Source organism: Anarhichas minor, unplaced genomic scaffold (genome assembly GCF_050575085.1).
Source record: "Anarhichas minor isolate MPS153535 unplaced genomic scaffold, ASM5057508v1 ptg000028l, whole genome shotgun sequence".
NCBI lineage: Eukaryota > Metazoa > Chordata > Actinopteri > Perciformes > Anarhichadidae > Anarhichas > Anarhichas minor.
In genome coordinates, this window is record NW_027466474.1 from 5,205,166 (window position 1) to 5,232,922 (window position 27,757).

General features: G+C 41.4%; 3 protein-coding genes across 5 annotated transcripts; 1 reads left to right on the forward strand and 2 right to left on the reverse strand.

Annotated features, from left to right (window-relative positions):
• Window positions 1-428: 428 nt before the first annotated feature.
• On the reverse strand, window positions 429-5,680 carry rbmx (RNA binding motif protein X-linked). 2 transcript variants are annotated; one of them, XR_012957331.1, is made up of 10 exons: window positions 5,285-5,680; window positions 5,056-5,181; window positions 4,532-4,638; window positions 4,276-4,441; window positions 3,994-4,137; window positions 3,772-3,889; window positions 3,300-3,428; window positions 3,127-3,218; window positions 664-757; window positions 429-567 (listed from the first exon to the last, which is right to left on the reverse strand). XR_012957331.1 is itself a non-coding variant. In XM_076103124.1 (9 exons), exons 2-9 carry the CDS (start codon window positions 5,162-5,164, stop codon window positions 1,985-1,987), a joined length of 1,182 nt encoding a protein of 393 aa, XP_075959239.1. In that variant the 5' UTR covers window positions 5,165-5,181; window positions 5,285-5,677; the 3' UTR covers window positions 1,655-1,984. The 2 variants fall into 2 exon arrangements, 1 of the variants encoding a protein (XP_075959239.1); XM_076103124.1 differs by lacking the exons at window positions 429-567; window positions 664-757 and adding an exon at window positions 1,655-2,301 and having other exon boundaries at window positions 5,285-5,677.
• Window positions 5,681-7,406: 1,726 nt separating this feature from the next.
• Window positions 7,407-15,867, forward strand: tm9sf5 (transmembrane 9 superfamily protein member 5). Of its 2 annotated transcripts, XM_076103122.1 has the most exons (18): window positions 7,407-7,708; window positions 8,087-8,154; window positions 8,264-8,357; window positions 8,460-8,587; window positions 8,763-8,892; window positions 9,336-9,463; window positions 9,594-9,708; window positions 9,820-9,899; window positions 9,997-10,102; window positions 10,597-10,647; window positions 11,016-11,148; window positions 11,701-11,820; window positions 11,925-11,982; window positions 12,109-12,268; window positions 12,394-12,545; window positions 12,652-12,763; window positions 13,011-13,182; window positions 14,831-15,867. In XM_076103122.1, exons 1-18 carry the CDS (start codon window positions 7,571-7,573, stop codon window positions 14,896-14,898), a joined length of 2,013 nt encoding a protein of 670 aa, XP_075959237.1. In that variant the 5' UTR covers window positions 7,407-7,570; the 3' UTR covers window positions 14,899-15,867. The 2 variants fall into 2 exon arrangements, with proteins under 2 accessions (XP_075959237.1, XP_075959238.1); XM_076103123.1 differs by lacking the exon at window positions 10,597-10,647 and having other exon boundaries at window positions 7,408-7,708.
• Window positions 15,868-18,268: 2,401 nt separating this feature from the next.
• Window positions 18,269-19,666, reverse strand: gpr101 (G protein-coupled receptor 101). The gene has a single exon (XM_076103012.1). It carries the CDS (start codon window positions 19,661-19,663, stop codon window positions 18,269-18,271), a length of 1,395 nt encoding a protein of 464 aa, XP_075959127.1. The 5' UTR covers window positions 19,664-19,666.
• Between the last annotated feature and the right edge of the window lie 8,091 nt (window positions 19,667-27,757).

Sequence of the window (27,757 nt, forward strand, 5' to 3'; positions counted from 1 at the left end):
GCATATTTTGCAACAGAAAAAAAAAATGTAGGAATGACTGGTTATTTGATGAGTGCATGTAAATAGTCATTACACTAGCTTTGAAACACATTGCATCTTCTGTAGTTAAAATATTGATCATGATGCAAATTGGGTCATTGTGAAGTTTTCTGACATGGTAAGCTGTGTGACTTTTGCCATGTCAACTTATTACTGTATGTTGCATTGTGACATTTGCAGGAGGAAAAAGGAATTAAATCCTTAATGAATTTAAATATTCATTAAAGTAAAAGCTGATGTTGACGCTCATCACCATTAAAGCTTCAGAATCAGGTAAACAAAAAGTTTGTCATAAGCAGGTCAATTTTAAGAACTATAGTAACCAATTTGGGTTAGAATTGTGCTAATTGAGCTCTTATATGATAAGACAAAACAAAGTAAACAATGGGTTCTTTATAATCTTTATTGAAAACACCATGAACACTTTGATTTGAGCAAATCCTCAGCTTGTGTTCTTCCCACTTTCAACACGCATTCCCACTTGACGACAGGATTCCACCGGCACTCAACGGAAACCTGTGCCAGCACCTGAAAGACAGTAAACATCACAAACAACGGATTACATCAACAATTGTAGTCCACAGGGATATGAATCCACTCAATCATTAAGCCTGGTAGACGTACCGGCACTGGTGCACTGAGGGTTAATTGGTCCAAACATCTTGAGGACAGAATTCTGGTTAGTTGCAAGGGCAGTTGCCTTGGAGGGCCGTTCATCCTGCAACGAGAACATACAATTAACACATTGCCCTCCTCTTAATCATGTATTCATAAAACATCTGAAATTTTTTTTTTTAGTCCTTGGTCCGACTGCGAATTTGCTTCTGCGATTGTTTCCAGTTAGGACGATGGTGTTCTTCCAGAGGTCTCCGTTGTTTCGATTGGCATGCTCGTGGAAAAGGTTTCGATACCGAGTAAATGGCTCTTAATGTAAAAAAATGGCTTTAAATTTTCCCCCGCCCAAGACAAAACTCGGGACATCTTTACTAATAATTTAAAAAAAATGCACTGTAGCCAATCATTTTACTGAGTTTGACGATTGGTTAAAAGGGGTCATTGTGAGGGCACAGTGGGCAAAATGGCGGTTAAACTTTCATTGCTGAAAAGGGACGAAACTTCTTGGGTTGTTGCTGCACTTTTGACAATGTTAGCTCGCGAAAACCGACTACAATGAAAACGGCACATTCAGTTGACCTCCATGTTTTTTTTTTTGTCTTCTGAGGCAAACGTCGTCTCGAGTACCACCCTTTGTGGGGAGATTGCAATACAGGACAAAGAGAAACTCATTTACAGATGAGAAACAAAGAGGTTTGCTTTGCTTACCAGCTGTTGACTACCAGTCGAGCTGCATTTGGTTGTTGTTGTTGTTGTTGCCTTTGGCTTTGTCGTTGCATGCCATCAAATGGCTCTATGGTGACGGATCCATTTCCAAAGAAACTACATGGAACATTTTGACAGTAACATTGGCCTAACCCTTGAAAACAGTAGCGTCCAGTCGACGGCACATTTGTCATGGGCAGAGACTCACCTATGCTTTGCAGAGAGCATTGCAAACGTTGCAACTTTACATTCATGTTACGTTCTTTGGTCCCGCTTGAAAATCGATGAGCAGTGGTCAAGGTACAACTAAAAGCTTTATTAGAGTAGGAAAGCCAGACTGAAAGGGCATTGCAGATTCCAACAGCACTGAATGTACAAAAAAAACTAACACCCACTTGGTAACTGTACGGTTACACGACCAAGAGAAATACTAAAAAAAAAGGAAAAAAAAAAAAAACGTTTACACATAAAAAACTGGAAAAGTCAGGATACAGGTCAAAGCTAAGCTTCATATTCCACAGTTTTAGACATGGCTAGTTTGTCTGGTTGTCAGATTTCTTCCACAACACTTTGTTTACGGTGCACGGAGACTACGGTTTGCTTTAATGTGATTTCCAAGTCCAGTTCAGTATCTGCTGCGAGCCATCCCTCTATCAGGCCGATTGCCACCGCGCCCACCACGTGGCCCTCCACGACTTGAGCTGCTGTACGAATCACGAGGAGGGTAGCCTCTCTCGACAGGGGGAGCTGGGCCCCTCTCCTGCCTGCCCATTCGCTCACCACGGCTAGGTGGGTATGGCTCACTCCGACTGCTGGGGTAACTGTCACGACTGCCATAGCCATCCCGGGAGCTGCTGCCATAGTCATCGTAACGACTGCTTCCACTGCTCCCACCATAGGCTGGTGGGGGGCCCCGTGAGGGTGGGGCGCTGCGAGAGTTACCTGCAGGGTCAATGGGTCAGGTAATTGGCACGGTTCAATTTATACACTTTCTTGCACTGTGACGTGCTCATTTCTCTTTGGCCAATAGAATTAATTCGCTGACAAATAAATTAAATGGACGACATGTTTTAATGTCCCATCGTGTTATCGAGCTTACGTCTAACATGGGTGTTTAGTCGATACGGGCAGTAATATATCCAAGCACAGGGAATAAACGGGCGGTGTTACCCATCTCAGCATGCCATTGATTTGAGAAGCCATTTTTCCTTTTAGAGCTCCAAGTGTTAGAATTGCAGGTAAGGACGAGGTTTTCAGAGTTGTCTTGATGTACTTTTTGAACGTTACTCCTTGAGGGAGTGCTTTGCTAGGCAACACATACTCAGTGGTCAACGGATGTTTCCAAGGACTTTTTGGGGTTCCTTATGGTTGCAAACTCTCTGGGGCTCATTAAATATTCCACATGATATTGCCACAAACAGATTTTTCTTTTTTTTTTGTTGCCAAATGCAGCAGTAACATGGACTGGGATATGTGGAAACAGCTTTTGAATAGAATTTTGTTTTTCAGTTGAGATGCCAATGGCCATATATTCTTAATAGCATGAAATGTGCAACTTGGATTGCAGGTTTGGGGTGCGGCAAAGGGAAAGAGAAAAGCTTTACGAGGCCGCTTGAAATGCTGTTTCCTCTGGGGAGAAGAGAAACGGCAGCCTCTTGTGACTGCGGTAGTCAATGGTATGAATTGGTTGGTTATTCGTGCAGCTCTTCTTTCTTTGTGCCACAGTGGTTACCTGTCCGTCATTACACTAATGCAGTCATATCTTACCGTAACCATCATATGAATCTCTGTAGGAGCCACCACTTGAACGGTCCACATAGCTTCTGGGTTCCCGGCCTCCGCTATAACCCTCACGGTCACTACATAATGGGAACAATCGTTATTTAAAGGACCAGGTGAGATCCAATCTCAGTCTTTTACCTTTTTGTATCAACCCATACCTGTATCCTCTTGACACTGAGCCATAGTCATCTCGGGAACTGGAATTGGAGTATTCTCTGTATGAACAATCTCTTTGGGGAGCTCCATAGTCCCTTGAATCTCTGGAACTATAATCCCGACTCGAGTAACTGTAAAACAAAGCGAAAATAACTACAACACTGTAACCACATTATAGTAGATATTCTATGCTTTATTTTTGCCTAAGATCTAAACTGTTTTCAAATGAGGTAAGAGAAGGGTAACAGACCGATTTAAGATGTGAAGATATGAATCTGGATCACATATTTGAATTTGGATTCATTACTTCTATTTTTTTTTAAGTAAATAAAACTATCGCAGTTGGTGTATAACAAAACGCTATAGAGATATCAGAAACAAATATTCAAAATACTTTTGTTTCAGCTCAGCAAAACCGTAGTGCATAGTGTCAGCCCACTGTATAATGTAGCCAACGGTGAATAAGTATCCCACCTGTCTTTGGAGTTGTAATGGTCATCTCTTGGTGACGGATAATCATCCCTCCTGGACATCATGGAGTCTCTGCGAGGAGGGGGTGGACCATAGGGATCCCTGTCCCTTGACATGGGGGCTGGAACATACAAAGTAACACAAAAAATCATGCTTATTAATCACCAAATGTGTCTGGGTACTTTGCAGAGGAGCTGTTGAAGGCTACACAGCCAGCACACTTACTTCTGCTCATGGGACCAGATGGGGCAGACCTCTTGGCAGGAGGACCTCCGTTACGAACTGGAGGTCCTCTCTTCATCGGAGGGGGACCCCTGGATGACATCCCTTTAAAGAAGGAGTCTGCATTCCCTGAATTATCATAGTAGTCTTTTCACAGACAAGAAATGCAAATATTAACACATAGGCTCCAAAGATGTTGAACAAAAAACTACATTCAGTGAGGATTTTGAACTATAAACACATTCTATAATAGTACAAACTCAACTGAACACATTAAGGATTTACCTCTGGACGGTGGGCCCCTCATCCCACCAGGACCTCCCCTGGAACCACGGGGGCCTCTGGGTGGACCACGACTGCGGGAGTGCATTGGTGGAGGTCCTCGTCTGCCAGCACTCTCAAACTGAGGCTTTGTTGCTTGCTCCACTTTGATCGGCTTGCCATCAAGAGACTGGTGAAAGAGTTGAAATTATAATCACAAATTCAAATGGATTTTTAATTTTTTTTTTAAAGATTATGGCTGCTTTAAGATTGCACTTACCTTTCCATTCATCTCACGCGCTGCATCCTTTGCATCAGACGGACTTTCAAAAGTAACAAAGGCAAAGCCTCTTGATTTGTTTGTTTCACGGTCTTTCATCAAAATAACTGAAAAGAGGAAATACAGAGTGAGAGGAGAGCTTGTGCATAGTTTAAAGACAGTCTTATTTCTTCATAGTAAACAATAACCTCAGCTCAGAATAGGCTTCATGTTAAGTGAAGAGAAAGTGGGGACTGGAAAAAGTGAACTTGTGATTGAATGATTGTTTAATTATTCAAAATGAATACCAATGAAGTCTTATGGTAACCCTCCTTAAATGTGAAAAGGCGGGCACTTGATGCCTTTACAAGTACAGCCAGGCTGCACGCGTTTGATATGCATTAAAAGCACGAATCAGCAAAAACTACGCAATTTTAAGAATTACGTAAACTGACAGATAATTGCACAGATATTGACTATTTTATCAAGAGTTAACCCATGTACGAAATTGAAGATACATTGGTCAACAGTAGTTTCGGTCGCACCTTCGACAATCCTGCCATATTTGCTGAAATACTGCTCCAGGGCCTTCTCGGTGGTCTCGGTGTTCAGTCCGCCGATGAAGAGCTTCCCTGGTCGGTCTGCCTCTGCCATGCTGAGCGATACACCACCTGCAAACAGCGTATATTGTCATTGGAACGTGTAGCATTTGCAAGCACAAGCCTGCTACGCTGTATTTCCCCTCAAGTATCCAGACATGAGTGTGGTGATTACCTTGCTCCTGGACTGTTGATTGCGCAAAATGGCGATAAACGTGCCAGCTGTTTTACCTAGTTACTTTGCTAACGCTAGCTAGCAAGTATTCTAGCTAACGGGGTACTCGAGCTTTCCAATGCCAACACGCTACTTTAAATAATAATAATAATAAAAAGCAACAGTGCTATGTGATTTATATTAAGTATGCAAGCACGCAGTCAGCTGTTACCAGACTGTACTGTTCGCGGCTTTGTGTAAACTACGTTGTGTAACTGTTGTTCCTCGCCCTTCTTTCTTCTTCTTCTTCTTTCCTGTTTCCGGTAGACCAGACGCCCCAAAACGTAACGCTGCCACCTACAGTTAACTGCGAATCCTGTTTAAAGTGTTTACAGTTCATGGTTTGTGTCCTATTTATAGTATAGTAGAATGGACAAATCCACACGATCTTCTACTGAATCACATATTAAACAAAATTCCAAACTAACTGTGGTTGTGATGTCACAAAATAATGGAAATAAACTTTAAGTTTTTGGAGATGCCATGTGATTTTTAAAGAAAAGAAGAATATACCCAGTTATAAATCTGTGTGCACCAATTGGTTTGTTGCAGACCAAAAGTAACCAGTATTGGTTACTATTTTGAAGAGACAATTCCTTAATCTTCTCTCAGCTTGACCTGGATGTAGGCTATACATTCCTTCTTGGGGCAGATTCTTAATTTAAGCCCCATTTCAGCTACATAAGCCTATCCAAGAAAATAAGATTCTAGCATACCCACAACGTCAGGGCCCTCAATGGGCACAGCGTAAGTTGACCACTAGGTCCCTGGGTGCTTTTAGCATTATCAAACCACTAGGACCCCAAGATCCCTCAGCACTTACAATGTGAGGGCCCCTACACTTCTTGTTTTTTTAAATGTGAACCCACAACTAAGACCCCACAGACCCCTCACTGCTTACAATGTGAGACCAGTGTCGTCAGTGCCAGAGATCTACGTTAATGATGGCAAACAACTCAACCTGTCTTGAAACACTGACCCTGTCTTGATAACCATGCATTGTGGGTGTGACTATTTTGCCTCGTCATCAGCATTCATATCTATACAAACAATGTGTTGAATTGTTTACAAAGGCACAACATTTGCTACAAGAGCACAACATTCTCCATAGATATACTTTATTTTGTTCTAAAAGGGCAAAGGACATGTGCCCAGGGGCCTCGCAGGACCATGATCCAGCACTGGGGACATCTGTTATGTTTCATCCCTCACTTATTCACGCTTTCCCTTTAATTTGTCATCCATCTGTATTTACCAGTATAAACTTGAAAAAAGTTATGACTTTCTTCCTTGGAAAATATGAATTGAATTGTACAGTATCGAATGGACTTAAGAAAGTTGTAGAAATACTGCAAGACAATACATGTAAAAGTCCTGCATTCAAAAAATTAAAAATGTTACTTGTTTAAAAAAGTAACAGCTAAATATATACAGTATAAAGCACCAAAAATACAACATTTTCTTAATTACCCCTAATCGAGTATTGCATTATTAGATCTATTTTGTATTATCATATTGATGCCCTCACATTTAAGCAGCATTTTAATGTAACTGGTGAGTGGTGGTTGCAGCTTTACACCATCCGGTTTTTCAAGTCAGTTACAACGTTTCTAAAATTAGTCAGTAATCGGAATGTAGTTATGTTTCTTTCATCTTATCTCTAATACTATCTATATATCTTTCACACAAAAAACAACCGTATATAATATTTTTTCTAACTTATGTTCAGTATAAAGAAAACCAGGATGTTTATGCATCAATAAGCAACGTCAGTGCTACTTTCTCACTTCCACGGTGTCAAGCAAGTCGCTCAGAACGAAGCCGGAAGTTGTATTTATTTCCTTTCAACATAAAACCATTGCGGTTGTACCTAGATTAAACTGACACTGTAATTGATTAGAATCGTATTCATACAAAACGTATCCTATAAAGAAAATGTAATTGTTGTATCCACATCTGTTACAAATGTATAAATCCTACATACCAAACAGATTACTTATTATACACCTTTATTGTGAAGGTGAAATAGTTCAACTTCCGGTACTGTTGTTGTGGCTTCCACGTAACTTTATGGAGTTGAACGTCACCGATGCTGCTTGAGCACATATGAGCTACTGCGTCCCGAGTAGAACGACGGAGTTAGCTAACAGTGTACAGCTATCAAACCTCCCCTCTTCTTAGAATAAGGAAGCACCGTCCTTGGACATACGTATATACAGTCTAAGGAGAATCTCGTCTGTGATAACAATGAAGAGGCGGATACACGTTAGTGTTATGCTAGTTTATTCGCTAGTCTCGTTTTTCTGTTTGTGCTCTGCGTTTTATCTTCCGGGTTTAGCCCCAGTGAGTTTTTGTGAAGACGCCAAAGGCGGCGAAGATTGCCAGGTATGTTGAATTCACGAGACCGACCGTTTGTCTGTAATGTACCGTTATTGCATTTTTATTCTGTAGCTGTAATTTGCATATTCATTGACATTTGTTATCCTCCTTAATCTTGCTAGCTAGCCAAACCTCTTTTTAGGCCCAGTCTATTACCTGACACCAGGAGCCCTGATTCAACTAACGAATTATGATAGAAAACAGTCTTCATTGTAACGTTACTTATCTTGACTGGCCACAGCTCTGCTTACGTTACCTCCCAAGGCTAGTTTGGAGTGACCAAGACAACGATGGGCAACCTCAACCTGTCAGCTTTGGGCCTGTGTAAACCAGTTTAACTACCAAAAATACACTGAGAGACAAACTGCTTTTCCTTCCTTACAGACAGTGATTCAGCTGTTTGTAAATCGCTTGGACTCTGTGGAGTCAGTCCTGCCTTATGAGTATGATGTGTAAGTAACAGTTCGTTTCTCCTTCATGCCATTTGAGACATTTTTGGACGTATGTTTTCCAGCTCAATGACATCTTCTCTCTGTGTGACCATCTATGACATTCTTAAAGGTTTGACTTTTGCAAAGATGCCCAGGAGAAGAGGCCTTCTGAGAACCTTGGACAGGTGCTGTTTGGTGAACGAATTGAGTCTTCACCATACAAGGTGGGTGATAACCAGAAAATATAAGCCTGTGTGGTGTTTTCATACAAGTTTTGTTTCATGTATTATATTAATGCAACATGACTCTCATTTGCCTTTTTACAGGTCAACTTCAAACAAGATGTGAAATGCCAGGCGGTGTGCTCCAAAACCTACAAGAAAGACAATAAGGAAGATGCAACCAAACTGGAATTTCTTAAGATGGGAATGCAGCTGAACTACCAGCACCACTGGTTTGTAAATGTCATACTGCATTGTAATTTCAGTCGTTACTTCACATGAGTTATGTAATGTAGGGTGGGGTTTGTTTGAAAGATGGACGACAACAGATGAAGCTAACCGATGCAAGCGCAGGCTTTATTTATCAAGAAGATTGTTTAGGTAAACCAATTATTTATTTTTTTCCAGGATCATTGACAACATGCCGGTGACATGGTGCTATGATGTGGAAGATGGTCAGAAGTACTGCAACCCAGGCTTCCCCGTTGGCTGCCTCGTTACAGTAGATGGCCGAGCTAAAGATGCTTGTGTTATCAATGTGAGTTGTGATTTCTGTCTTTGAACGTGTGTACTCTACTCAACATATTTAGTAAGTTTGAGATAATTGTTCTCCTGCTTTCTGACGGGATCCTTTATTTTGTGAAGGGTTGTCCCTGAAAGATATAGATAATAATATGATTTTGCTCTTTGACAACTAATCACATAATGTAATCATTTCAAAATTCTATTTTTCATAATAATATACATCATTTTGCTGAGTTTAGTGAGTATTTATAGAGCATATTAGCTTATTATGTTAAAAGAATACAAAATAAATCCTTTATTCACAATTAACTGTCATTTTGTCTCAAACTGTATTTAATGTTTTGAATAGTACAATTACAGTATAGAAGATACCGAACAACATACAGATGTTTGTTTACAAATCTATCCTCGAGGAATTTGAGCACTTGATATTGAATAACATTTTTTTATTCTCAGTCCGAGTTCAACAAGAAGAACACATTTTACGTCTTCAACCATGTGGACATCAAGATCACTTACCACAGCGGAGCAGAAGAAGGATGGAGAGGGGCCCGGCTGGTCGCTGCCACTCTGGAGCCAAAGAGGTAATTGCGATTGGTTTAATATGATGTGAACATATTTTGATTTATGTCTAATCTACCTTACCGTTCAAAACCAACATTAGATTTGTTAATAATTTAACATGAGGGATTTTGTGTGTTTTGTGCACAACAGCATCAAACAAACAGATGAAAAAAATACAAATTGTGAAGGAGGCAGCCCAATGGAGGTCCCTGGGCCGTTTGATGGTGAAGTGTCGATAGTTTACACCTACTCTGTCACATTTGAGGTAGGCCTCCAAACTACATGCCCAATTGTACTATAACTAATATATAACAATTTCTATGTGGCTATTTTTGTCTGTGATGGTTTTTTGCAACTTTTATACTTCATTTTACAGGAAAACAATTCCATCAAGTGGGCCTCTAGGTGGGACTACATCCTTGTCTCCATGCCTCACACCAACATCCAATGGTTTAGGTATGAAGATATTTTTCACATTGTGCAGCACAGAAAACTTCCCGGGTCTCGCTGCTTGTTACTTCATGCTATGGTATGTCTTTGTGTGTTTGTCCAGCATCATGAACTCCTTGGTCATTGTCCTCTTCCTGTCTGGCATGGTGGCCATGATCATGCTGAGAACCCTGCACAAGGACATTGCCAGATACAACCAGGTGGACCAGGTAACGGCATTGTAGAACTCTCTCTTCCAGATGTGATCCAGATGTCTATATGAAGCACTAGCATACAAGTGATTTCTTGAAGATGCAGCTGTTAGTTTTTTCAGGGTACAATTTGAATTTAATTTGTTCTTGTCCTGTTCTGTCAACATGCAAATTAATTATTCAAAGTAGATGGAACATGTTCTGTGAAAACAGTGCAGCCTTGTTTCTAGCTAATGAGCGGACATCATTGAGGCTACACTAGTGGGCTTTAGTGGGACACTTAATGCCTGTATTGTACATGTTATTCCACAGTGGATAATGACATTATTAGCTGTTAGCTGACTCATTTAACTCACAAATATCAGAGGTTGAGGTTTTCACCTGGCAGTAAGTGTGTGTTTACTGCTCATCTTGATCACAGTTACAATGCTGTAATCCTGCAGGGTGAGATACCGCCCATCACACTGGGTGCACGGTACCCAGAGTTATGAATATTTTGTTACATTTCACAGGCAGACTTGATAAAGCTTCCAACGACCAAGGAAATATCCTCTATTCTCTACGTAAGCTTATCGAAGGCTGTTTTCAACAGAACCTTTTGTGTTTTATTAAATGAGGTGTTTGGGTGTGTGATTGCAGTAAACCGGCACATTAGAACACAATGTAAAATATGGTGCGAATACTTTTTCATGTGAAACTGTAAAAAGAACGGGTCTTATACTAATGAATTGACGGAGCAGTTTTTCACACCACATTTTACATCTTTTGGTAAACTAAGTTTTCGGTCTTCACCTTGTTTTTCCTTGCTAACAGGTGAGGTAGTAATCACTGCTTGGTGGTGGGTTAACCTTTTAAACTTTTATCATTTGTAAATGTTGAGTCCTCCCTTGATTGTGACTGCCGCTGTATTGCTCTCTGCCTCCCTTCCCAGGAGGACGCGCAGGAGGAGTCCGGGTGGAAGCAGGTGCACGGCGATGTGTTCCGCCCCCCCAGGAAAGGCATGTTGTTGTCTGTGTTCCTCGGACAGGGCACCCAGATCTTCATCATGACCTTCATCACTCTCTGTAAGGACTGTTTTACATCAGGCTGTGTTATGTAATGCCGGTTATAATTAGTTTCCTTCTGATGAATGTCTCATTGTCACTTTCAATTTTCCTTTTGTGTTCACCGACATAAAGGACATCAAGGAGTGGCACCAGTGTCGCATTCTTTCCACACACGCACCTGTTACAGCAATGTATTTATTATTACAGTCAGTATTACACTAATGTGTATTCAGTCGGGTTAGTTAAAATAAATACATTATTAAAACAGAGTGCATGTGGAAACTGAATTTAAATATATTATGTGGAACTTTGAGACAACCAGCTGAGTTTTAACTTGCACCATCTCCCAAAACATACCCTGTGTGTGAGTTTTATTTTACCGTCTACAGCCAAGGAGGCAGTAGAACAAGTCCAAATGTTTCCAACGAAGAAGTTCAAAACAAGGTTGAAGGCCCATCTGTTGGAGCCTCTGAAATATATTAAACTACATTATCAACCAAGAAGTTCCAGTACTTCATTTACAATGGTTCTGTCTGAATGAGTGCACTGATGACTGTTTCCCCACTTCAGTCCTGGCCTGTCTGGGTTTCCTGTCCCCGGCGAACAGAGGGGCGCTCATGACCTGTGCTGTGGTCCTCTGGGTTCTGCTGGGCACGCCCGCTGGCTACGTGTCTGCGCGCCTTTACAAAAGTAAGAGTCCAGGGAAAACGGTGTAGCAAAATTTCACGAGTTGCTGCCGTCGGTGTGATCTTTCTCATCGCGATATCCTCATCTGTCTCTGTTTCTGCTCTCAGCTTTTGGAGGTGAAAAGTGGAAGACAAACGTCTTGCTGACAGCACTCTTGTGCCCAGGGTAAGTGAACTTGTCTCATCTTTGTACTTCGTTTATGTTGCGCTGTATATGCTCTTATTTTGTCTTGGACACCACTTTTGTCATTCTAACATGCACTATCTTTCTCTGTGTTATTGTCTTCCCTAGTATTGTGTTTGCAGACTTCTTTCTGATGAACCTGATCCTGTGGGTGGAGGGTTCCTCAGCAGCAATCCCCTTTGGCACTCTGGTGGCCATTTTGGCTCTGTGGTTTGGAATCTCTGTGCCCCTGACCTTCATTGGTGCCTACTTTGGATTCAAGAAATCTGTGAGTTAAGCCTCCGAGTTGATCAAATTGTGTAGCTTGAACTTATTGATTACGGATGAAATCTGTGCGTGTGTGTGTGCTTTAGAGTTTGTAATCTTTTTCGCGCTCTTTGTGTTCCTGTGCAGGCAATTGAGCAACCGGTGCGAACAAACCAAATCCCCCGCCAAATTCCTGAGCAGTCATTCTTTACTAAGCCTATTCCTGGTATCGTAATGGGGGGCATCCTGCCCTTTGGCTGCATCTTCATCCAACTCTTCTTCATTCTCAACAGCATTTGGTAAGAAGACAGGAATGATGTCTTTCCTGATTGGCCGGTAGTTTCTGTTTTCAACAGCTCGCACTCTTGCAGCAAGTTTGGCTTGTTAACGCACGTTGTCTTTTAGGTCTCATCAGATGTACTACATGTTCGGGTTCCTGTTCCTGGTTTTCATTATTCTACTCATCACATGCTCTGAGGCCACAATTCTGCTCTGCTACTTCCACCTATGTGCTGAGGTACTTGATATATCTGACCTTATGACAGTCCAACAGTACAATAAATTCACTGTTAATAGTGCATGTTTGTCATATCATTGTCCTACTTGTAAGTAACTCAACTAAAATAACTAAAGTATCTTCCTCTTGATCTTGCTTCTGAATATATTAGTCGCTAGTTATTAGACAGCCCAGACTACATTTTATGTAAACATGTCTGAACAGGGTCATTTCAGTTGACGTGTCATCTTTTGTCATGTGTGTCCAGGACTACCACTGGTGGTGGCGTTCCTTCCTGACCAGCGGCTTCACAGCAGTCTATCTGTTCGTCTACGCTGTGCACTACTTCTTCTCCAAGCTGCAAATAGTTGGAGCTGCCAGCACCATCCTCTACTTTGGCTACACCATGATTATGGTCCTCATCTTCTTCCTCTTCACAGGTGGGGCTTTGAGATGCGTGTCGTGAGCTCTTTAAGCAGCCGCAACCACTTCCTGCTTTTCTTGACACGTTGCAATGATACCTAGATATCGGATCGTAATTTAATTTACTTGTGTGTTCGACGTGTATGCAAATAGTTAACCTTACCACTGAGTAAGCTTTAATCCTTACTTGCATGCCATCACAAAGGTGTGTATCGTTTGTAGGCGTGATAGTCATTGTTTGCTCAGTGACAGTTTAACTGGAATGTAAAGATTCAGGATCTTCATCCTGTTCCTATGACATAAAACACCAAGAAGCAGTCCGCACTATTGTGCAATACTTCTTCTCTTGTCACTTAGTTAAAGCCAAGCCGTGGCCTTTTTATTTCTGTGCTGGCAGTACAGAAGCACCGTGTCAAACGAAGTTGAAGAGCATTCGTTTGCAAGGATCTTATTTGAACATTTTAATTTAATGAAAATCAGAGCGACTGTGGGAAATTAGACCAGAATGTTGGAAGTCCCTCTTGGTCAGATCCAGTGTTGCAGACTTATTTGGGTCAATCTTACAGTCTGTGATTTGCTGTTTGACAAGCCAGAGCCTAGCCGGAGCTTCTTCTTTTTTTTTTTTTTTTTTTTTTTTTCTGTAGATCAAAAGATACAGGCACCACTTTTGCTCGTTGCCATGGATGATAATGAGTCTATATGCTCTTCAGGATTCCTGACCATTGCTGAATTTCTCTGTGCTTGCACTCAAAATCCAGCCGTGCGACTCGAGGTCGTGCAGATGGATGTACCGCGCAAGTAGTGAGAGTAGGGCGTGTGCAGAAAAAGGATAACAGGCCGAGATAACAGTCTAGACTTTACGACGCCCATAAACCTTCTGCTCCCCGTGATGTCAGATGATGACGACATGTTTTTCTGGTGTTGTACTGTCACTAGGCAAGATAACAGCTAGCCTGTAGCCCTGCTTGTCACTGCAGTGCTGCTTGACACTATCTCGAGACGGAGCTGTAAGTAGCAAGGGGACGAGATGTCAAAAGATTACCACTAAGAAATAATCCAAGGATTAAAGGAAAAGATTATCAATTTTCCCTCCTTGCTTTCAGTTTTGATCTAAATAATCCTAATCTCTCTCATTCCCCATTTGTATTTTTTTTTTGTCTGTCTTTTTCACCTCATCCCAACTTTGATCACAACTTAATTCGGGTTTGGGCTGCTTGGCCCCTGTTGAGCTGTCAGACAGGACTTTTCTACCCACTTGAGTTGATCCAGGATTTTGACCAATCTGGCTTCTCAACATTGGGGGAGAGTGTGCTCTCTCCCTGACAAAATGAAGTGCTGGTGGTTTTTTGCGTTCTTGGGGAGATTGCAGTCTTAACTGTCAAAAGTTTATTTTTTTTTTTGGTTTGTTTTTTTTGTTTTTGTTTTTTAAAGCTTTTTGTAGATGGAGTCTACAATTTTACACTTTGGTTAGTTTTTGTGTCTGTGCTCCTGAAGTGCATACATTTCAGGACCTAGTGGCCTTTTATTAATGTTGTGCTTTCTTATATTTGAAAAGATTTCAATGACAGCTATTCTTGGGTGTTTTAAGTTCGTTTTTTGTGTTATTTTATATCGTTTGTAATAGCGTTTATCAAATAATTTCTCTAACCTTTCTTTTCCTCTCAGGTACTATTGGCTTCTTCGCCTGCTTCTGGTTTGTAAATAAGATCTACAGTGTGGTCAAGGTGGACTAGAGGACCGAGGGGAAACACTGACTCCTTCCTGTCGCAGTGCTGGCCTCCTCGGGGCTGGCTGGGTGATAAAGTGGTCTGAATGGCCCTGAACTGAAACCATCACTTATCAGAGAAAAGACCCGAAGAGCAGAGCCCCGTCCTCTTTTGTGCTTTAAACTTCTGTTGCTATTCTTTTCTTTTCTTTTTTTTAATATATATATAATTTTGACTTCACTGTTGACTGTAATATTTTGAGTGGCACCTTGAAAGTCAGTGTGGGTTCCAATGATCTATCTATCTGTCATAGTGAGCGGTTGTTTTTTTTGGGGGGGTTTAACAAGAAAAGCGGGGAAAAAATGATTTGAATTTTATGAAGAAAGTAAAATGTTCTGTATTTTTGCTTTTCTATTCCCTTTTTGGCTAAATGTTTTGTTTTTCATTACCTGTAATGTAATGCTAAAAATGTGTGTACATATAGTGTATAGGAAGAGTGAGCGGGAGAGTGAACTTAAAGATTGTCATCTGTAGGAGTTTCTTTTCTTTCTTTTGTAAGGTGAAGATGGGGCTTTACATCCTTAAATATCAGCCTGTAATGTAGTTCAGAAATGATATATAAAACACTGACATTACTATGATACATGTCCATTCTCTTGTGTTTGATGGCTACATTTAAGTTTGCATAGGGTGCACTTGGTTAAGAAGCACATCTGTGTCATAGAAGTATATGCTACAGCTACAGTATGTTGCACATGAAGGACCACCTCTCAATGACATGCCTGATTTGTTTGGCCACCGGAGAGATTCTCACGTAGTTATCATAATGCAGTTCATGATTTTACTGATTAAGTACAGATGTACCCTTTTAGATTTTAATAAGCAGTTTGGTGACTTGTAACTATGTAATACACTGCTGCCTTTTGCTTCTAGCAGTGGGGAGTCATCGCTCAAGGTGATAACTTTTTTTACAAATAAATGCAATCTATTCCAAAATGAAGGCCACATGTTTTTCTTTTTTCTTTGAGCGACTAGAATGCATGCATGAACATTTTGCACACAATTAATCACACTCTTTGCTTTGTGTGTACGGACATAATGCTATGGGGCTCAGTGCATATCATTTAATCAGAAGAGAGGTGAATGAAGAAAAGAGAAGTGTTTATTATAACAGATGTGTGATAATAAAGTTTTGACAGAAAGTCTTTGGTGCTTCGACTCTACAGGGAGGTTTATAATCGAGCAGCAAGATTCATCCACCCATGGAGTCCAGAGGAGGGAATGGCAGGATGTATGAATAATAAACTACAGTTATGAGCATCCAAAAGTATAGTCTTCCTGACTGAACTTTCACTCGAGCTTCGTCAGCACTTTTAACATTTCCAGCTGAATGTTGAGATTTCTTTTTTGATCTGATTTTTAAAACTTTTGCGTGTACCACAAATGCACAAAACCTCTAATTAAGAATGTATGTTTGAACCTAATTTCATTTTTGGCCAGTTTTTAAAGGTGCTGCACGGGTTTGCTTTTATTTAGCTCAGGATTCAAAAGTGTCCCAACATGTGATTTAGATTTCTAAAGCCAGGCATTGGAGGATGGGGGCGAGGGAGAACACCTGTGGTTAACTTAGTCTCAAGGAAGTGTTTCATACGAAAAACAGATATGCCAAATTGAAAATAAAACGTTACACATATTACAATAAGTTCACCTTTATTAAACAACAGACCACTTTTGATGTTGGATAAGGTAACCAGAAACAATACAAAAGCACGATATAAATCACAAAATGATGTTTTAAAGCACTTAAAAACATTCTTTTCTCTAATTTGACAATAAACTTTATTACATACTGTACTGTACCCCTTTGTCTTTTAGCAACACTAAGATAAACTTATTATACAAGTTTGATTGTCATCTATAATAATACTGTAGTATGGATTTCTACAGTGACCCTTTCAGTAAACTAAGGCTCAAATCAAAGCCAGTCAGGTCTGATAAGTTGTGAGTGGTTTCTAAGAAAACTATCATAGTCTTATTATAATAATAACAACAACACAATGAGAGCGTCCTGGCTCATTCCTCTAATTATTTTTTTCTCTTTCTCAAAAGGCTACAAAAACTTGACAAACTTGGGACTTGACACGCTTTTCAAATAATGCACATGTTGTAATGCACCTATGATATCCTTTGGAAACACATCATCGACCCAACAACTTTCTCTGAGATGAGTCATTGCAAGCGTATGCCACTTACACAAGTACTCATCCTCTTTAATTAAGCACACAGGTTTTTTTTTTTTCATTACAAATACTGCACCAGGAGGTAACTTTACAAATCTACATGTGTTCAGTGGAATATGAGAAATCTGTTACATAAGATCTTCCGGCATGCAGCCTACGTTAAATTACTGGTGCAAGGAGTCCACTGGAGTAGTGTTTTTTTTAAACTCTTTTTTTTATCATACCTTGCTCTCTATGCTCTGTATTCTCTCAATAAAAATACTGAGCTTCCTCAAAGAACGGCTGACACTGAAAAGACAGCAACTACTGAGTACAAATAGACAGTGGCACACTGCAGTAAGATGCAGAATTTCCACCTTGAGAGTTAAAGGAAACTAAGAGGCTAAGACAATGTGGCACCAGATCACTATTCTACTCAGTTACTCAAAAGAGACCTAGAACAGTTACCGCGACCGGGACGTAAACACACATATGTTCGCTTGCTCTTCAAAGATTCAAAAACCGAGACTACACACTGTTCCACAAGCATATACCCTGAGTTCATTAGTCGCAGGCGAAGCTTGCGGTAACACAAGGACAGTACATCATGTGCCCTCAGGCAGGATCACACAGAGAGTTTATAGGAGACATAAGTTGTTGTGCAGATACTGCAGATCAATGCTTTATCGGAGACATCTATGGCCCATGATTAGGGCAAATCACTTTGATCCAACATAATCATTTGTCTAGTTGAAAAAAACAAAAACAAAACATTTACATTAGGTTGGGATTAATCTAAATGCCCAGTTTATGTCAAATTAACTAGTACAATAATTGCATACATTTAAAATACTAAAAATGATTTGTAGAGACAAAACATAATGCAACTATAAAATACAAAAATACATTGTGACTTATCTGACACTTTTAAACTGGCTCCAAAAATTGTGTTTCTCAAAATTTGACTCAATGAAAATAACGTAATAGTCACACGGCCAGTTATTATTCAATCATCAGGGACAGTTATTAACATAATGTTGGTGATCAACTAGATATACCACTATTTCTAATGCCAGCAACTTCAGAATGAATGACCCTGTTGTCAAGGAGGCATATTAGTTTATGTGTGAACACACTCTGTGATGTACACGGTCCATCCGATGGATCCTCGAGACAGTTTATGTGCTTCGTCTGCTGTGGACTGTGAGTTCCCTCTCAGAGCTGACGCTGGTGGAGGTCGTCTCTTTGCGGCTGTCCCTCGACTTCCTCTCAAAAGTGGGCGAGGAGGACGTCGTGCACTCCTCCCAAGTCCGCAGAGGGAAGACTCGGGCAGTCAGACTGGGCAGGTGAGAGTGGCCGCCGAAACGTCCCTCTGTAGTTGTGAAGCAGCTCTCCACGGCAGAGCTCTGGCTGGGACGGCCCTGTTTGCAGAACAGCCCGCAGAGCAGCGCGAGGAATTCCTTCCTCACACTGCGGTGCATGTAACCATAAATGTACGGGTGGAGGCAGCACTGCAAAAAGAAGAGCACCAGGGCAAGGGAGGAGAGCCATGGGGGTACAGCTGCTCTGGCACTCATAGATATAGTATTAAGTATGCTGTAAGGCCCCATGCTGAGGATATATGAGGCCATTATCACGAAAACTACACGAGCTGCCTTGCAGTGGTAGTGGAAGCGTCTGTGCCTAACTCGAACAGGGTATCCCCTGTTTGAGTAGGGGCCATCAGGTGGACTGGCCTGCTGGGGCTGGGGCTGGGGCTGTGGTTGTGGTTGTGGTTGTGGTTGTGGCTGCGGTTGCGGTTGGGGCTGCGGTTGGCGCTGTGGACTGCTCGGTCCCTGTGGCCAGGGCTGGGAGTAGGACCGTGTCTGTATGGGGTGCACGAGCGCGTTTTGCCTCCGAGCCGCTCTGAACACCATCCAGTAGCATCCGAGCATGATGAGCACAGGCAGCCAGAAGGAGAAGGTGGACACCACAACAGAGTAGGACAGGCTAGAGGACCACACCACTGAGCACACGTTGTGACGCCGGTCAAAGTCAATGGCCCCCCAGCCGAAAAGGGGAGGCGTGCTCTGCAGGAAACTGAGCACCCAGGTGCAGATGATCAGGTTAGTGCCCAGGTGAGGGGTCATGCGGGTGGGATAGGACAGAGGGTGGATGATGGCCAGGTAGCGATCCACCGAGACAACGATAATGGTGTTGACCCCAGCAAAAGCAAAAAGGTGCATGAGCACCACCAGAGCCTGGCACAGTCGGGCATCCAGGGGCCACACACCTGGCACGGTGGCTGCAATGGCAAAGGGCATGACTAATATGGTCTGGAGCAGGTCTGCCAAGAGGAGGTTGAGGACAAAGCGGTTGGCCACGTGAAGGAGCTGGGGCTTCCTCTGGAACACCAGCAGCACCACCACATTCCCGAACAAGGACACGCACACTATGACAGATATGAGCACCATCTTAACCACGCTGTTCACCATGGAGGACCACACCAAGTTTCGATTAGAGCCGGTGAAACCAGGCTCCCAGGGAGCATCAGTGAAATTTGTGCCCATATCGGGCGCCTGAGAGCTTGGCATTGTCTGCACGTGTGGCCTCTCACATCCAGCAGCGTGTTGACATGAAGTCAGGTTTGTCCCATCTTGATCAGCAGAATGTCAGGAGAGAAAAAAAACAGCTGTGTTTCGCTTTTCCACGGTGCAACAACAATAAACCGATGTAGCTGCTCCTCCGTTTCCAGTGCTTTCAGGTGCAAAATTCAACATGCATCTGTATTTATTCTCACATCTCACGTAAACATGCCATATCATCCATTACACGTGAAAACAGTCCAGCAGACTCATCCATAAGGCTCAGCCTGTAATGCTGTGGATGATTAACACCGATTTGTTGCTCATCGTGATCAGTGATGAATCCCTTCACCCACCGAACAGGCCCTATTCTTCTTGCAGCCCACATCTGCAGAGGGGGAAAATGGAATTTGTCTGGCGACAAATAAATGCCGCCGTTCAAGCGGTCAGCATCCACCGACGATGTTCAGACAGCGGCAGATATCGCGGATTGCTAATCCTTAAATGGTGTATAATACCTTGAAATTATCTTTGCGCGAGGACGCTCACTCCGCCACGCTCGGTTTTCATCGTTTCGCTCCCATTTGCGCCTCGGCTCCAGTCAATGGCAGCGCGCCTCCACGGCTCAGCCGACATACGCTCCGTGTGTCGTCGCCCAGCGGGGGTCTCTCATCCAGACGAGCATATCTTTCCTTTCGCTGCTGCTTTCGGATTTCAGTGCGGATCAAACATTTATTTATTATTTTTTTGTATCAGCTTTGATTCCTCCTCAAACAGTCTTAGGCTACTTACGGTCGGGTCTTGTCTCCGAGGTGTCATGAGAAAAAAAAAAAACACCTGCGCTGAAAGCTCCCCCCCCCCCGAGTTTGTCACCGACCCCCCCCCCCCACCCATCCGCTGTTTCCCTTTTTTGTTGTGAGTGTGCAAGTGCGTTTCACGATGCTGTCTGACACGTTTTTTTTATACACGCTGGAATCACAAGATACAACCTTTATACCATTTTTCATTGTCTTAAATCTTTAATTTTTTTATTATCTTATAAATTATAATAAAAAAAACGATCAAATGATGGTTGAACAGGTTACTATTTTTAACCACGGTCCTATTTATAGGGATCATTATAGAAATCAGTTCACAAGAAATGTCTTTCTTTTGCTCCGCACAAGAAAAAAAGCCTGATTTTCCATTTTGCCAAGTATCTCAGCCAGTCTCACAGATCTCCTTAGTAACAACAAGTGATTCAATTAGTGGCTGTTTATGTGATCTTCACATAATTGGATGGCTGTCAGAGGAGAACAAAATAAGACTAAAGTCGACCTCCATTGCATCTCTGCAGAGCAGCAAGCACGAAAGGTTTGGAATTATAATATATTATGTTTGTATCAGTATTTTAACATCTTGTTGGCACATTTATTACGTGGTGACATATTTTTTGTATAGCTTAACTTATGTCACTAAGAACAATCAAAACTATAATACAAACTAGATGGTTTTCAGCATTTTTAAAGAGCCCTGAAACACCATAATTCCAATTGGCTCATTTAATCCTTTGGTAATATCACAGCACTAATATTTAGTTGCAAAACTATCTCACCTCAAGGTCCAATTACTGAGCTTTTGATTATGTCATCATTTCTTCACTGGCAGATGTATCTTCACTACCAAGACTTGTCTATGTTCAAATTTCCATTCCTATGCTTCAAATGTTGAGCTTCAGAATCCATTCTTGACTTTGGAAACATTATTTGACAAAAATGTCCTCACTATGTCTAGCTGCTCTGGTGCTATCAGTCACATCACTTGATCTTCATCAGCTATTTTCACGCTGATTTCTTCTTTCTTTCTGCACCACCTCAGATCAGGTCTCCCGTCTTTTCTCCCGAGGATTCATACAGACAGAAAAGGATAGAATTACACACCTGTTTTAGTTATGCACTGGTTTACCTGACCTGTAGTGTTACACCAATCTCAATGTTTTAGCTTAAACTCCATATTTGCTATTATACTCAATACACAACCTTTTAAGAAACACGTGGCGTAAAGCTAATTATATATTTGCCCAAACAAGCAACTTTCATATCTTTATTTACTGATTTTTAAAAAGGGAATGAACTGCATGTATTCAGTTAACTCCTTCAGGCGTCATTATACAACCTCTGACAGGATGAAGCTGAAAACTAGACCTTGATTCGTTCTAAATATAGCAGAGACTTGATAGATAAATAGGGGCCCATTGCACCAAGCTCAAATATATTCACATGAAACTTCCAACATTTCTGTTAACACAAATGAGCTTTCACATTTAGTGTTTATGAATATGTGGATAGCTCATTCTCGATCAAATAACCACAACCTTTCTCCGATGAATGCTTGTATGTAAGCCACCTCTTTTTATAGCTAAATTCATTAAGATGCACAAAAAACAGAAGCAGTACGACATACTACGTTGTGCAATCCAATTAGTCTGTATCTTACGTGGCCTACTAATCAACGCTCGTAATTAGCCATTTTATTTCAAGCCTTTGCTCTAACCGAGCTATCAAAAAGCCCTTTGATGTGAATCTCGAGCACCCTGTGTTTTAGATTTAGATTGCAAATGAAATGCTGGTGACTGCAAAGGGATGGGGCGATGTTTCCCTGTTCTTTTGTTGAGTGGACTGTGGTTCAAAGGCAGACCCACAGGCCTGCTGCCTCATAGGACTATTCGACTGTTAATACAGTATGAATGTTCAATGTGGCACCAGGTGCCCATGTCTCCGTCTCTACCTCTGTCATGTGGTTTCTCTCTCATTCGCTGTCACTCACTGACACCTATGGGCCAATACAATCAAACACACAATGGGCAAGGACTGCAAGGTTTCTTTCTATCTCTCTATTTTCAATTTAGTTTATCTTTCAGTTAACAGGGGCTTTACTGGCATGACTTTAAATGTACAATTTTGGCAAATGAATAAAGTCTATCGATGCAATGAGGAGAAAAGGAGAAACTATACATTATAGATTTATTTAAGACCCATATTAATTTAAACCTTGCAGTGCTGACATAGTTTCCTTTTTCTAACTTCAAAACAAATCTGAAAATATATCTCTAGCTGTTTATCCTCCATAATTTGGCACCTTTATCGCCATCTCTGCTCCCTTGAGGACATTCTGTCCTTTCCTCTTCAGCTTTTAAAAAGTGATCACCATCATATTTGGGACTTATTCAAGGTCTTTATGTCAGATACAGTTTCAAGTTAAGAGACTAATGGATTGACACGATTGTAGAGCAGCCTAGTGTTGTATTTTTTCACACGTTCGCAAGTGTGCATTTTGAATTTGCTGATTTTTGGCCACTATGAAGCAGAAAAGACAGAAAGCATGTATATACAGCTCTGACATATTGCTTTATTATGGCTGACATGAAAACAATAGGCCCTTCTCGCAGCAGCCCTTTTGACATGCCATTGCTGGGTAAACACAGGTGTAATTAACTTGATTATGACATGATGAACCTGTTTCATTTATGAGAGCCACGCCCCTGGTATTATGTGTGCTGGCTCACTGGAATGGCTGTGACACGTTAAATAGAACGTGTTTACCATGCTATGATATGTCAAAATGTCTGCTGTGAAAAAGGGCCTATATGCTCACACTGCCTAAAAATGACCTGCTCCTGTGAGAGAAACATCTAGGTCTTTACCCTGCTCTTTCCTTCATCACTAACACTGTGCAGCAGTTTGGATTAAAAAGAATAATAATAAAAAGAAGAAGCAGAAAGAGCTTTTAGGCTTTTTTTTTTTAGCTAGCTAGCTTCCTGCCCAGCACTAGACAATATTACTCAGTGCACGGTAAACACAGCAGCTACTATCTAGCAAGCTTAGGAGCCGGATATTTTTTGACAGTGCAGGTGACAGAGACAAAAGCAGAGCTCAAAGGTGAGTAAATGTTGAACTCCAAACTAATGCTAATGTTGGTTTGTGACCGCTGCATTTGAAAGTACTGGAAATTGTTTGCTAGCATGTTAGCCATTTTGAATTCTTAGCATTTTGTGATTTTTGGCCACTGTGGAGCAGAGAAACTAACAAGCTGAGAGTTACACAGCCCTGACACATTGTCAAATAAAAACATGTTGTGACTGATTGGTAAGCAAACAATTGTATGTTGGCCATACAAATCACCTGATCATGAGAAACAATATGTTCCTTCTATTTTCTTATCATCTGCTGGTAGCTATCTGCCTGGATGCCTTGGGGGGAAAAGAAGACTTAACGTTAGCCTCTGACAAGATAAAGACCCAGATACCTCAGGGGTTGATGGAGACTAAAACAGAGCTACGGTTAGCGTTATATGGTAAGGTAATGTTACACTGACATTTGTGAAGTGGCCAGAAACATGACTCCAAATGTTGCTCCATGAGTGCTAGATGTGAAAGTATTGTTTGCTAACATTATTCATTTTAATCGTTTGCATTATTCAATTGTTGGCCACTAGAGAGAAGAGTATGGCCGGTGTGTTAGCAAGCACTTGTCTATTGGACACTGCCTCTAAGAAATAAAGTACACTTGCTAAATGTTCTTTCTTACCACACGAACACTGTCAGTCTGCTGCTGTTGACTGGTTACTATCTGTCAGCTCGTTTTTATGTTGTCTGCCCTCTGGTGGCCAAAACAAGACTCATGCAGCTTTAATTGTTTTGTTAAAGTCAAGTTGAGCTTGAGTGGATGATGCATTATGTCAGGAAAACCACTACCGTGTACCCAGATAACAACACCCAGCATTGTTGCAGGTGAGAAAGGGCCTTAACTCCGTCTGTTTCTCTATTAGCATGCATGATGTTTAGCCATTGCTGCTAAACCAAGCCACAACATTCAAAATGTGATAATAGAAATGAGAGCAAACATACCCCAAACATTAATTAACCTGAAGTTGAATTGGAAATGCATCATATATATACAGTATAAAATGTATACCTGCAAATCCCTCATACACGTATACACATATATTGCATTCTGTGCATTGAATTTACGGTATCATTACACAGCTCTTCTCTCTCTTGGCCGATTCAGATGCAATATTCAGATGCATTTGTTGTTACTCTTTCAATTTTTAAACACAGCAGGACACCGACCTGCTCTTCACAGCTTCAGTTAAGTTTTGGTATTTTTTTCTAGTCACTTAATTTTTTCCTTTGGAAAGCCATGTTTTAAAATTGACTTTACCAATTTGGCCACAGAATGACCTGCCTTACAAGATTGATTGAATGTAGTAGGACAACATTGTATATAGAAAATTGGATTGAAGTTTGATTTTTTTTTTCTGACTGCATGAGGAGTCCTGCGTGGATTTCCAGTCGGGCCCCACATGGCCGTGTCAAACTGACGAGATGAGCTAATGGTGAAGTTGAGGTAAGTGAAGGTGGTGTTGCCTTCAACAGGGAAATCAAAGCTACATTCCTAAAACCAGGGTTGTTTTTGAAATACCATTCATTGTCCGTATTTATTGAAAATCCTGAAAATTTCTGATTATCGGTCAATAAAATAATCACAGTTACACAGAAAATGCCAACAGGTTTTTATTAAAGTTGACATTGATGTAGAGTTTTTACTTATATTGTCACATAATATTGGTGTTTACCATCACGTCCCACACGTACTAATATATATTTCTTAATGCTGTGAATTGACTGTAGAAAATAAGGTAAATATTACAATTCCTAATGTGTAGTGGAGTATGTATTTTGGTTTATAGAATATGGCACTGCCAGCAAACCAAGACCTTACTACATACTTTAATCAATAAATACTGTGTTCATTTTAAGTGTTGGCATATTGTGGGACTAGAGTTTATATAAGCTGCTCCGCTGATCTACCAGCTCGGGACCTGGTAAGATAAATCTTTTACCATAGTTGTTGTGGAAACAAAATTAGTAGCATATTTGGTTATGCTGTGGTACAAAGACATTCTTAGCTATGATAGGTAAGCATTTAGGTGATTAGAGCTGTTAAAGTGGACACATTCTTCCTCCGCTCTTATTCAGAGCCCAATAGAGGATGAATACAGGACGGTTTGAATGCAGGAATGTGCTCAATTAACATACTCTAATTGTGTAATTGAAATTGCGAGACTCTTATGGTTCATACAATGCAACGCAACTTGTTGTAGGCGCAATGGATGCCGGTATATTCCCTCTCTGGGGAGGAATACGGGCGTGGAAGTGCGTGAGGCATGGGGACAAACGTAAACTAAAACACATGCATGCACACACACATATGATAAAGCATGGTTGTAGTGGGCAACTGCAAAGAGAAATCTCTGTAAACAAACAGATGACAAAAAGATTGCGAGCAACCATCACAGCACTGCTCTCTAAAGGGAGCCTTTCATTTTATTGCACAATAGCAGTTGTCTCCGAAGCCCAAACAGTTTAGAAGTAATTACTAGTGTTTTCCCCTGAAGGTGATTATTTGCCACACTTGGTAGCCATTGTCACCGGCCGGGCACCACACTCATCAGCCCTACAAAGGGGAGAAGTGCTCGATTGATGATGAACCCTCTGTGGCTCGAGGAGAATTTAAAAGTACTTGTATGAGGCTCTTTCAGGAGATTAACTTGCAATAAGGGCTACCTGCCATGGACACATTCCCTGTATTCATGGTGCCGGCACAAAGACTTTTTTAAGAGGGGCACAGCTGCATGAAAGCAAATGGTGAATGGGGATAATAGTCACAAAAGACAACAAACCTCAAGTGTAAAGAAATAAAGTGTTTTTTTAAGATGGGAGGCTTCCATTCAAAGCCATTCCTTCTTTTGACCATTGAGGATCCGGCCACTCCACCACTCAAGGCCCCAATCTAATTATTTTAGGACAAGACATGTTATGGTGCAAAGTGGCAAAGAGAGAGCACTCCGGACCAAAGTGCACTTTAATTCAATCATTCTATTCCCTTCAAATGGACGTCACACACTAGTGAACTGGCACAATCGGGAGTCTCCTGCCAGGGTCTCGGGGCCCTTTTAGCCGAGGTAAATAACACATAAATCCCATGCACTTGTAGGTATGAGTAAATGTTGAGGTAGGTATGAGTGGATGTCTTATTTCCTGGCGTATTTTGCAATAGAATACAAAGGTGTAAGAAGGTTTGGGTTTATTTCTTTATCAGGAAATTGTAGAAATCTTCAAAGGCAGATTAAACCGCAGCCACAGGGGCCCAGATCCGATTCCATTCATTAAGCAGAGAGAGAGAGAGAGAGAGAGAGAGCGAGAGAGCGAGAGACTGCATGTGTCCTCACTTGCCTAAATGTGAAAATTACTCATGCCATTATTTCAGATGAGAAAGTGGGAACTGAATGGATTTGCTTTAATATAACAGACATGGGATACCACATACAGAGAGACAGAGGGAGGGCCAGACGTCTTTGCTCTTGCTCACAGAGTGGAAAGACCCTGACAGGTGTGCTTTTGTATGCGTATGTCTATGTGAGGTTGAGGCAGATTGTGTGTGTGTGTGCGTGTGTGTGTGTGTGTGTGTGTGCGTGTGCGCTTGCGGACGTGAATAAACACAGACGTGAGGTGTGTATGTGTGTGCGTCTGTGAGCGCGTTGAGCCTCTCCACGTTGCGCTGCCACTCCCTGGTTAAGAGAGCGGCCTTCTCACTTCTTCTTGGTCTGGTCTTGTAGCAGAACAGGTTTTAATGCAGACTAACTGATCCTGAGATGGAAAGAGAGAGAGAGAGAGAAAGTTTGAGAATGTGTTCAGTGAAAATTGAGTGGTAGCTGATGGAGAAACTAGAATTTAATTAGCCGTTAAAGTAAGTAACTTCATTCTTAACCACCATTTCGGTGGCCTCTCTTGTCTGGATTAGTTCCAAACTGTACGGGAAAGTTGTCCATCCCAAGTTGCTCCTCGGATTTTGGGTAAGAACATTTTATTCTGCTTTTACATTTGAAAAAAAGAAGAAAAAAAAGTCTATAATGTTATATCGGGCAAGCTATATCTAAAATGTTTGTGTGATGCAAGGGCTTGCAATTATAAAAATGTCTGTGTCGCCAAGCACGCCTGCATGCCAGCTCACGCCTCTTCAGAAACTTGTGTGTGAGGAAGCATCGGCTCTTTAATTTTGA